Source organism: Kwoniella shivajii, chromosome 1 (genome assembly GCF_035658355.1).
Source record: "Kwoniella shivajii chromosome 1, complete sequence".
In the NCBI taxonomy this organism is placed as follows: Eukaryota; Fungi; Basidiomycota; class Tremellomycetes; order Tremellales; family Cryptococcaceae; genus Kwoniella; species Kwoniella shivajii.
In genome coordinates, this window is record NC_085908.1 from 2,834,189 (window position 1) to 2,845,559 (window position 11,371).

Here is an 11,371-nt window from a genome sequence, read left to right on the forward strand (position 1 = left end):
TAGGTCATTCATGATCCATATTTCGTCGTTATCTAATACAATTCGGATTCTCCATAGATCACCACATTGATCATGTCAGTATCGATAGGAGTCTTCGAGAAACCGACAATAGGGACATACGTCAATCACATTTCAGAATGTTTTCGAGCTTCTTCATCTGATAATCTAATCAATTCAATACCTTTCACATCGGATCATCCATTTTATCGCCCTTTAGCACAAGCTGTAATACATCCACCATCCACTTCATCATCTACATCTACATCTACATCTACATCTACATCTGGAAATGGTTTTGCGATCCGTGCAGTCAAGAATATACCAGATGATCCAATAAATCAATCATCAATAGCCCAATATTTGGAACATTTGTCAAGTGAAATCAAGGAAAACTTGTCTTCTTTCATAGTTGCAGTGTTGAAAAATGTCAGAGGGAATGCAACGGAATCAAACGAAGAATATGGGGATTTCATAAGATTACATCAAGTGCATATGTAAGTGCTGGATCTGTTGACGTGAGAATATCAAGCTAATAAAATCATGTTGGGTATCTAATACTTGATCAGTGAAGCAAATAAGTTATATGGAATGACAAATGAATATGGATACATTCACGCATTTATGAATCCGTTAATAGTCAAATTGGCGAAAAGCTTAGTCGTAAAATCGAATCGTGTAAGTTAGTACTAAAGTCGTCAATCCTGAAGCTCAAGACAGCGATTCTAAAATTTCGAGAAATCATATGCTGAGATTTAAGCGTCACATTCAGGCAGCATCAGTATCTAATCTTCCTCTGAGAGATCCGAAATCATCCAGATCAATAAGGGATACTACTAGACAAGTCATCGAAAGATCAATGCAAATCTCAAATACAACAATGACCGAATCAGATTGGAATTCTACATATAACCAACAACATTTAGTTGGTGATATCGTTTGGGAATTGGGTAATATACTTTTCAGGATATATGCTGAGGTGAGTTGGTTTGGGCGCATCTTTGCACTCCGTTTTTCGAACAACATTCACATTGTTTAAGCAAGATCATTCTGATGTGTGGTGTGTAAAGCTAATTATGCTTCCTCATTCCTTAATACAGCGTAAACTCCATACTCAAGCAGCAGAATTGTCCCGTAGTCTGGAATCTTTGACGCCCCACGAACAAAAGAGGTTCTCATCTAGAGGTCAAATCGTACCTGCCACAGTGATATGTCAAAATTATTACTGGAGAGGCAGAATTCGATTGATATTGTTAGACTTCCGAACTGCGAAATACTGGTTGGATAAAGCTTGGAATATCGTACCGCAGAATCAACATTCTTGGAATCAGCGCAGGTGAGCTAGCAAACCCGTCCTCTTGATTCCCAAATCATTCAGGACAGACCATAGCTGACGGGTTATCGACTGATTGTTCTATAGAGCTATTTTACTTCGATTGATACCTGTGAATCTGCTACTAGGTCAAGTACCTTCGCAGACATTACTACAAGAATACAATCTACCTCATTTCTTGCCTCTCATACATGCCTTCAGAACTGGGAACATACCATTGTGGAGAAATACGTTAGAAGGTCAAAAAGAGTGGCTTAGGAGAAGATCAATTTGGTTGATATTGTATGAAAGAGGAGAAATTTTGGTCTGGAGAAATCTGTTGAGGAATACGTGAGTTGGTCGGCAAATCAAATGGTATTTCTAACAAAGCTAATTCAGTTTTTGAAATCCGATGTATATAGGTTGAGAATGTATTATCAACTTGATCCAACTGCCCCTAAAAATAAATGTCCAACGTGGATATTCATTTCCGTGATGCACAAAACTTTCTTGGGAAGTGGTGAGGTCGAAGATGGTAATATAGAGCTAGAAGATATCATCTGTGTCATATCTAGTTTGATTGATCATGTGAGTATATTCGTGTCGACGAATTCTAGCCGAATCACGGACACTCCTGAAGTGCTGACGAATATTTTTGTTAATGAAGGGTTTGGTCCTTGGTTTCTTGTCGTATTCTCACAGACAACTAGTCATGAAACCTTCTCCGCATGGATTCGGTGGTTTCCCGAAGATATCGACTGTCGAACCTAGGAAAACACAAGCTATAGCGTAAGATCTTTTTAGACGTCGATAGCAGTCCGACTATGTGTTAAACAAGGCAGGATCTTACGTCACGCCGTTAATGCATCAAAAGAATGGCAAGACCATAAACAATCATAGGTCATCATATCATTTATATCAATCTGTGAGTCTTGTATAGTTGAATGTATGTATTGTAATGCATGTGCAAGAAATTGACAATCTCTAATCTAACGATGAGTTGTGCGTTTTACTGAAACACAAAAATGCTTTAAGATGATTATTATCGTGATACTTATCCGTTTTCCTCCTTCCTTTTTCCCAACTTTTCATCCAGTGGCAGCTTTCTTTTCCTCTTCATGCCTAACTTCATTCTCATCTGATTTTCGTTCTGTTGATTCTTTCTCTTCGGAGACAGGTTCTTCGTGAGGTTGTGATTGAGGTTGTGACTGAGCTTTATCGTCAACTTTGGTTTCTTCATTTGTACCTGCGAATGATGAAAAGATGAAAACACACCTGTCAACTTCGGAATTCTATTTATTGGTGCTCACCGCCTTCCCAAGAGTTTTTCGAGCCAACCTATCGCCCCTCCTACTACAGAAGCGACTTTTCCTCCTACAGAAGAATCAGACGGGGCGGCTGATTCTTCCGGATCGACAGGTGCATTTGATCCAGAGGTAGTATCCGAAGTAGGACGGCTACTTGGACTGGAAGAGGGGGAGGGACGATATGGTCTCTCGAATTCATGGCCTGCATTATAGGAAGATGCCTCACCGTTTGATGCTGAAGGAGGAGAGAAAGATATATTTGATGGTCGACCTTCTACATCGTCTGCGTATGCTTGTAGGATTTTCTTTTGATTAGGTGATAATGATCTATGATAGATAATGTCCTAATTAGTACCTTGGTCTTCGATTGCGCAAAATGATTCGATTTTCTACTCACCTGGGTATTTGAATCCTCCATCCGACAATTAAGTCGCCTCTTTCATTTCTACCTCTAGTACCGTAAACTGATTTAACACCTCTACCTCTCAGAACGGCTTCTTCGCCATTTTGAGTACCACCTTTGACTTTGACGTCTACATCACCTTCTAACGTTGGTATTCTAATTATACCACCTAGAAGAGCTACATGAAGAGGAACTTTGGCATCATGATATAAGTTTGTTCCTTGTCTTCTGAACACGGAAGACGGTTTAACTGATACTCTGACCAAAAGATCACCGGGTGGACCTCCAGCACCACCGGCAGATAGAGGCATATCACCTTGACTGGGTATTCTAATCATCATACCATCTTCCACACCTGCAGGAATCTCAACTTCGACTTCTTTTTTCTCTTTGATTTTACCAACTCCATCACATTCACCACATCTTGAATTTCTTGGTATAGTCTCTCCTGCTCCTCCACAAGCTTGACAAGTCGAAGCCATATACATTCCTTGCACGTTAAAAGTTTGTTGCCCGGTTCCTCTACATGTTGAACATTGTGATTTCTTAGAACCTGGTTTTAATCCCGATCCAGAACAAGGTTTACAATCGACTACAGGAGTGATAGTGATTTTTCTTGTAGATCCATTACAAGCTTCCAGGAATGATAATGATATTCCAGCTTCCAAATCATCTCCACGTACCGGTCTTGATCTACCAGGTCCACCAGATCCACCGCCGGCCCTTGCTCCTCCACCAAACGCAGATCCGAATAACTGTTCAAATAGATCCCCGGCATTTCCGCCTTGACCAAACCCGCCACCAAACCCTTGGAATCCTCCGAATCCTCCAGCTCCGCTAGCGAATCCATTAGGATCGAACCCTTCCTGAGTCGATGCTGAACCATATCGGTCATATGCTTGTCGTTTGGTATCGTCAGAGAGGATCTACGAGATAGAATTTACATTAGTCTGTATATTTGCGAGGTTCAGTTGGTACGGAGAACAAGATGGGTACGTACATCGTAGGCACCTTGTATCTCATGGAACCTGTCCTTTGCGTCTTTTTCCTTACTTGAATCAGGATGCCATTTCTTTGCAAGCTGTGTTACACACAAAGTGACACGTCAGCTTGATCATGTAAATTAATTTAAAGTACGACTGACCTGATAGTACGCCTTCTTTATATCAGATGCACTAGCATCTTTCGACACACCTAAAGTTTCATACGGATTCTTGGCTGATGCTCGGTGAACTGGGGTAGAATGAAATGATCTCTGTAATTTGCAGAGCAAGTGAGCTATTTGGACCAGACATGATTTGTCAGTTTGTTAAAGTCAAGCTCACCCTCTTCTCAGTCTGATGTACTGTTGGTGATCTACCTCTCACAGTACTGAGAGGTTGTGCATGCGAGATTCGGGGACTAGCAGGTCTTCGGTGAGGCTTCGAAGTCGTACCCGATGACGAGGGCAAGGTCGATGAGCTTGCAACGGCCTGGTGGGAGAATGGCAGCGCCGTGAAGGCTCGTGTAGGTAATCGTGGAGGCATATTGATGATTGATCACAAGCTGAAGAGGATGTGAGGCTGATTATTCAAGTCGGTTATGACTATGTATTCCTATCATGAAGTCCAATAAGAAAAGTTTAAAATCGGTCGACTTGAAATTCAGCTAGAAATCTCTCGAACAAAACCCCCTCCCCATTTGACCGGCGGACAGCTCCGCTAAGCGGAATCAATTATGGGGGATTCTACGAGGAGTTTCGGAGATGCGCCCAATCACCGTTAAATCATTTCAGAGTGCAGATGAAAACCTCCACCTCATGTGTTCACAACTGCTATCTGTTTCACTGTTCGTCACACCACTTTTATCCCACCTCGCAAGACAGAAAGGTGTATATATCTGTATGCATGCTTTGTATCGTAAAGTTCCATTCATTGTCATTCTAGTACATGTAAAGTATCACAAACATGTTAAACCTAGCATCCCATCCGTCAAGATATAGCAGATAACCTCACACTGCGCGCATCGTGTGTCCATTAGCAACTAGGTCTCCCATATCTCGATACGATACAACAACTACTCATATAGACTCGGTCTCACCAGCGACTCTGATACCTTTATGATCACAAGCAATACTTTCCCTTTTTATATCTCGAATGATAAACCTCACACCAAGTTCTTCCTCTTGTTCCATGTCTTCATTTTTAATCACAAAACGACAATCACCACCATCACCAACAACCGACACCAAGATACCTTTCAAAAAACGATACATGGACAATGCCATGACAGACATCCTTTCAGAGACTACTTCCACCGATCGAAAAGATGAAGACGACGGCGAAGACGAGATAATGGAGATCACATCTCCAAGCAAAGACAAGGGGAAGGGAAAGATGAAGATGGTCTACCTACCTGAACTTCCAGAAGAAGTCTGGATGAGGATCTTCGAGATCTTCTACGAGGATATCTCCACCGGTAAGACAGTTCAATCATTCCTTTCATAGTCTAAGCGGGGACACTTCTCTGTCAATCGTACATTCCCCCTCTGGCTTATGAGCTCCACGTATGAGCTCCACGACATCATCTCAACTGCGTCAAACAAGTACAAGCTTCATCTACCCAATTGCTTAGCACTCGCATCCTCTCTTCGTCCATATCTTTCTTTCGCAATGTGCTGCCTGCTGACATATCACCTTGCACACAGAGTGGCAAACTACCAGCATATTTCGTGACGGTCTCACTCCTGTCCTGCTTTCCCGATACCATGCTCGGATTGCCATCCCTGTCTTGTATCGGCACCCATACATTGGATACAGGGCGATTCAGCCTTTCATTGCCGCAATGACAAATTCTGCAAGATATACCGAATTTAATCATGCGGAGTACATAAAGCATATCACAATCAGGCCGTCACCAATCATACCCTCTGTCGAGTTTCGCTCATACCTTTCCAACACCGACAAAAGGGGTATATTTCCGGAAGCAAATAATAATAATACAGCTATCCTCACCATACATCCTTCTTTCGAGATTCTCATGAGACACCTCTCGGATCTATTGACTTTCACTCTCAAGGATACTCTGGTCTTACACCAAGCAGATTCCGCTCTTCTTTTCGCTGGGTTGAAAGTCATCAGCCCGAAAAAGGCTAGACTCGAATTCCGAATGTGGGATTTATACACCTCGTCTTATGGTCAAGATATTATTGGAGCTACCACCCGGGGAACATATACTCCTCATGGAGGTAGACCTTCCGCTCTTCCCTTTCCTGATCCTTTGTCTCCTCGACCCCGTCTGTACAACACGGGAGATGCAGGTCTTCAAGAAGAGTGGAGAGATGCCCTTTTCAATTCAACAGAACTGGATGCGGCTTCCTCTTGGCCCGAAAATCCTAGATACGATAATGATCACGATTTTGTTCCACATGGCAATCATATATTACCAAACTTCCAAGCTCAAAATGCCGCAGCGGGACAAAACTTCCCGCTCAACCCTCACTTGCAATCACAATCTCTCCCACTGTATGTTCCAACGAACCAAGTAGTGAATCCTTATCTTCGACTGCAGCCTATTAATCACCCTGCGGTTCAATCTCAACAAACAGTTGGGTCTTCTGATCCCAGTTCTTTACTCCAACACCATGTCGCACTGTCGTCGGCCGTCAGTGCTCCGAAGTCTTTTGTCAATCCAAATGCGGATCTGCGGAGATCTACATTCCATTCCGGAGTGATCAATGACAGACAGCAGAGGGCGGCTCATCGCAACACTCTATTCCACGCAGCACCTCGTGCATCCACATCTACAAGCACGCAGTTTGACACCGCTGGCGATAGGTCATCACAAAATAGCTTTTCCCGACATAATCAAGTCGGGTCGAAGGTACACCATGATCCTTTTATCGACGGCTGGGCAAACTCCATACAGCTTTCGTCATCGGACGATGAGGATGACATAGGAAACAACGATCAAGAGGAGGAAGCTACAGGCGAAGCTGCTGCACTCATCGAGCTCGGTGGATCTGCAATAAGACGACCCAGATCTGCACTCCCCGGCAGGCTTCTACCTCCTCAATCTTCCATGTCAACCTCAATGCCGACAAGACGAGACGATGTCAATCAATTATCTTTGGCCGGTTCCAGGAACAGCTACGATCCTGAATCATCATCCGTCCCTGCTCCTAGACGTAGCCGGAACGCATTGGGCGTCACTCACAAGGTCAGGCAGCATCGAAACCAAGATGCGAACGATTTTGCGATGAGACCTGTTCAGCTGACCTTAGCGCCACGTATGACATCGCAAGGTCTGGCACGTCAGATCCGTTTGCGCTTACTTGACCTGATTGCGAATAGCTGGTCTCCTCGTCTACAAGCTTTCTCCTTCGTGGCTTTTGACCCACAAGCAAGTATGATCGTCCGATCACCTGAGCTAGACTTCTGGACACAAATCGCTGTACCTCATATACGAGTTCATCTACCTCGAACGATCAATTCATTAGAAATCTTCAAGGGAGAGAAGGAGGTTATGTGGGATAGAATCAGGCGCAGACGAGATTTAGAACGAACAGTACTTAGCTTCAGAGAATCACCGGGTCAGAACCCAACTAATGCTCAACCAGCTGTAAATCAGCAACAAAATCTACAAGAAAACATCGAAGATCACAGAATTGTGGGCGGTGATGGAAGTGGAGGAGACCTGATCAATGATCAAGTCAGACTATTCGAGATTGAAATCAACTCAATGCAGGAGATGAGAGATGAAGTATGGATCAACAATGGCGATCAACTGCCTCCTCAATTATGTAGGATCTTGGCAGGTGAACACGACTGGACAGATGTACATTTTAGTGAGTCTTGATCGCGTCATAAGAGGGTTGCAAGGCGGAAACCATTGAAAGGCTGATCTGATCCGTCATTAGTGGAACACTCAATCGATTCTTATTCAGTACCATACGTTTCATATCTCCGACCTGATTCTCCAGCTACAACAGATTTCGATTCCCCCACTTTTAGCTTCATGACCTTTGGAAGTGACGAGATTACTGAACTGGATGAAGATGAGTTTGGTTTGGCAGCAAATGATACGTATGATAGAGAGAAAGCTGAAGAGCAGGCTAGGATGATCAAGGATAGGGAGGTATACATGAAGAAATAATAACTCGCAAGTGAAACACTGGGGAGATAATACTTGGTGTTGGGGTTGGGAAGCCGAATTAAGCTGAGACGGTGACGAGCAGACCTTGTTTTCATTGTTGTTTCACTTCCTTGGACAAGACATACCCCTCATCTCTACATTATTAATTGAAATTTAGCTTACACACCAGTTTCCTATGTACATGTACATTACTGAATATCCCATGTATCATCCTGTCTTGCAATCCCAGCGGTTATTTCATTTCCGGTGTTGGCCGAGATAAAGTGGATGATGTCGGCGAACTACTATCGGCGAACTACATCATCCCCCCCATTCATCCCTTGAGATTTCATTCACCATCACCTTGTTAGATCGGGAGGTGACGGAGTAAATCTATATTTATAGAAAAACCCTCGCTTGAACGTCTCTGGAAGAAGAGCAAAGAGAAAATCGTAGAATAAAGAGTGAAATCGCAGCTGTCCATCTATTCTTGATAGTTTCTGTATTCTCATCCTTTTGTCATCCATCGATTCAGGCTGTACGAAAATACTCGTAAGGAATCATCAATTAGCAGGTGAATCATAGTAAACAATCTTCAAAGCAGCTTATACACAATCCTAAATACGCATTCAGAATGTCAAAATTATCATCATTCCCATTACTCGACAAGATAATTTCTCATTCGAAGAAATCACCTTCATCACTAGCGATAATTGATACCCCCTTATCAACCAAAATAACCTATCATGAACTGTGTTCAGATATCTTATCATTATCAAGTATACTGTCTCCTCTTATCACGAAACCAGAAGCTAGAGTAGTTGTATTATGTGAAAAAGGTTACCTGGTCCCCTTGGCGATGTTGTCAATTTGGACTTCGGGTGGATTAAGTGTACCGTTGTTACCAAGTTTACCATTACCTGAACAAAGTTATATGACGACCAATTCGGAATCAAGTCTTATTGTTACCGACGGGAAAAATAAGAAAAGAGCAGAGGAGTTATTGGAAGAAATCGGGAAAGAAGGTCGGGAGGCTAAGATCTTAGAAATCAATTTGAATGAAATTAGAGAAAGTAAAGACAAGAAAGATGAAAGGGATGTTGAAGAAGTTTTGAGCGGATTGGAACAATTAGACGGTGATAGGAGAGCTATGATGCTTTTCACTAGTGGGACAGTGAGTTTGGGCCGAGACCTCACATTTGATTCTCGGAGGACAGGCGGATTTTACATTATAGTGGGATTGGAGATGCGCGGATCATGAAAGAAGCTGATGTGTATGTTCTGCTCTCAACAGACGGGTAGACCTAAAGGTGTAGTTACTAGACATTCAGCTTTAGCAGCACAGGTGCAAGCTGTTGCTGAAGCGTGGAGATGGGGCAATTCTGTGAGTACGGCGATCTCTGTTCTTCACCACTCTTCAAGGCAACCTACAATTATCTTTTCAAGCAGGCCTTCCTTCTGTCATACCTCCTTTTGATATCAGCTGACAGGTAAACATTATAGGATCACCTCCTTCATGTTCTGCCTTTGAACCATCTTCACGGTATTGTAGTCGCCTTATTACCGACTTTATGGTCAGGAGCTACGGTAGAATTGTGGGAAAAATTCGATGGTCCAGCTGTGAGTGGAGTCATCCCCAAATACAACACAAGGTATCAAGAACGTGCAAAAAGGCGCGATGCGCTATTCAGCTAATATCTAATATATCGATCCTCGTAGATATGGAAAAGGTGGATCAACGACGAAGGTCAAGAACCCATAACAATGTTCTTCGGTGTTCCAACTGTGTATTGTGAGTTTTAGACGTGGAGTCAGTTCGTTCTTTAGGACCTTTAGGACCAATTACATTACATTGATGGAGGAACTCCTGGGAAGTTGCTGAACGGTGGATGATTTCTAGCCCGACTTATCGCTGCACATTCGACTCTTTCTCCAGACCTCCAGAAACGCGCTACAGAAGCGTCATCGACTCTCAGACTCCAAGTATCGGGCTCCGCACCCTTGCCTGAAAGTGTCAAGAAAACATGGGAACAGCCAGGTGGTGTAGGTGGCGGACAAATCTTATTGGAAAGATACGGAATGACAGAAACTGGAATCATCGCTGGAACTGGCTGGGAACATGAGAAGAGGGTTAAGGTGAGTTGTACTCGTAATGTTTAGATGTAGGGACCACAAGCGAAATCAAGTATTGATCGGTATCTGCTATATCTTTCAGGGTCATGTCGGATTTCCTCTACTTGGAGTAGAAATCAGATTATGGGATGAAGAGAATAATAAGGAGATTACAAAACAAGAAGTCTCAGGAGAAGTACAAGTACGCGGACCACCTATCACCAAAGAGTGAGTACTGACTCGCAGCTTCAAGCAAACTGCTGTATATAACAATAATTGATGATCGTCAATATTCATGTAGATATTGGCGATTACCTGAAGCAACAATTAAGGAGTTCCATGATGGATGGTTCAAGACTGGTGATGTAGGAGTATACTCCTCAGATCCTTTGGCACCTGGGCAACTGAGGATATTAGGTAGAAACAGTACGGATATAATCAAATCTGGTGGTGAGAAAATAAGTGCTGTAGAAATTGAAAGAGCTATTTTGGAATTGGAAGGTATGAAAGATTGTGCCGTCGTTGGTGTTGATGATGAAGAATGGGGTCAAGTTGTGAGTTTTCATTCGAGTGGCGATGAAAAGAAGGTACTTATCGTATATCTACATAAAAATAGGTCTCGGTATGTCTCGTCACTACACGACCGGAAGTCACAATTGCGGATCTACGTAAAGAATTGAGGAATATCATTGCTCCCTACAAATTACCTAAAAAATTGAAGATCTATCAAGGAGAAATCCCTAGAAATGTAAGTCTTGAGCGACTCATTATATACTGTACCAAAAGACAGAAACCCAAACTGATAATCTGCTTCATACTGCAGAACATGGGCAAAGTGAATAAGAAGAAACTCGTTTTAGAAGCTTTCCCTCCTAAACCCGTAGCGTAGAAGGCACGATCTTTGACACTCATGAAATCATGCAGCCTACTTCTATCTCCATCTTGCTCGACATTCGGAGCATCTTCGGCGTACTATACCATCATCCGACACGATCGGAACATGTGAGAAATATTTAGTTGAGCGTAACAAAGGATCGTTATCGAATAAGAAGTCGGATCTATAATTCTGACAACATGAGGTACAGATTAGAGTGTTCTGTATTGGTGCTTCTATTCCCACAATCTATT

The 11,371-nt window shown here is 42.8% G+C and overlaps 4 protein-coding genes across 4 annotated transcripts; 3 read left to right on the forward strand and 1 right to left on the reverse strand.

Moving 5' to 3' along the window:
- Nucleotides 1–72: 72 nt before the first annotated feature.
- On the forward strand, nucleotides 73–2,102 carry IL334_001057 (uncharacterized protein; the record flags this gene model as incomplete). Its single annotated transcript, XM_062932817.1, has 7 exons — nucleotides 73–494; nucleotides 567–675; nucleotides 770–976; nucleotides 1,098–1,333; nucleotides 1,418–1,660; nucleotides 1,732–1,897; nucleotides 1,977–2,102. The coding sequence occupies 7 exons, from the start codon at nucleotides 73–75 to the stop codon at nucleotides 2,100–2,102; spliced, it is 1,509 nt and encodes a 502-aa protein (XP_062788868.1).
- Nucleotides 2,103–2,615: 513 nt separating this feature from the next.
- Nucleotides 2,616–4,545, reverse strand: IL334_001058 (chaperone DnaJ; the record flags this gene model as incomplete). The annotated part of the gene is made up of 5 exons (XM_062932818.1): nucleotides 2,616–2,943; nucleotides 3,014–3,945; nucleotides 4,020–4,100; nucleotides 4,164–4,274; nucleotides 4,345–4,545. The coding sequence occupies 5 exons, from the start codon at nucleotides 4,543–4,545 to the stop codon at nucleotides 2,616–2,618; spliced, it is 1,653 nt and encodes a 550-aa protein (XP_062788869.1).
- A 609-nt stretch (nucleotides 4,546–5,154) lies between these two features.
- IL334_001059 (uncharacterized protein) lies at nucleotides 5,155–8,152 on the forward strand (the record flags this gene model as incomplete). The annotated part of the gene is made up of 3 exons (XM_062932819.1): nucleotides 5,155–5,476; nucleotides 5,706–7,844; nucleotides 7,917–8,152. The coding sequence occupies 3 exons, from the start codon at nucleotides 5,155–5,157 to the stop codon at nucleotides 8,150–8,152; spliced, it is 2,697 nt and encodes an 898-aa protein (XP_062788870.1).
- Nucleotides 8,153–8,765: 613 nt separating this feature from the next.
- Nucleotides 8,766–11,132, forward strand: IL334_001060 (uncharacterized protein; the record flags this gene model as incomplete). The annotated part of the gene is made up of 9 exons (XM_062932820.1): nucleotides 8,766–9,305; nucleotides 9,426–9,515; nucleotides 9,635–9,751; nucleotides 9,851–9,923; nucleotides 10,032–10,267; nucleotides 10,347–10,471; nucleotides 10,545–10,797; nucleotides 10,860–10,991; nucleotides 11,067–11,132. 9 exons carry the CDS (start codon nucleotides 8,766–8,768, stop codon nucleotides 11,130–11,132), a joined length of 1,632 nt encoding a protein of 543 aa, XP_062788871.1.
- Nucleotides 11,133–11,371: the final 239 nt, after the last annotated feature.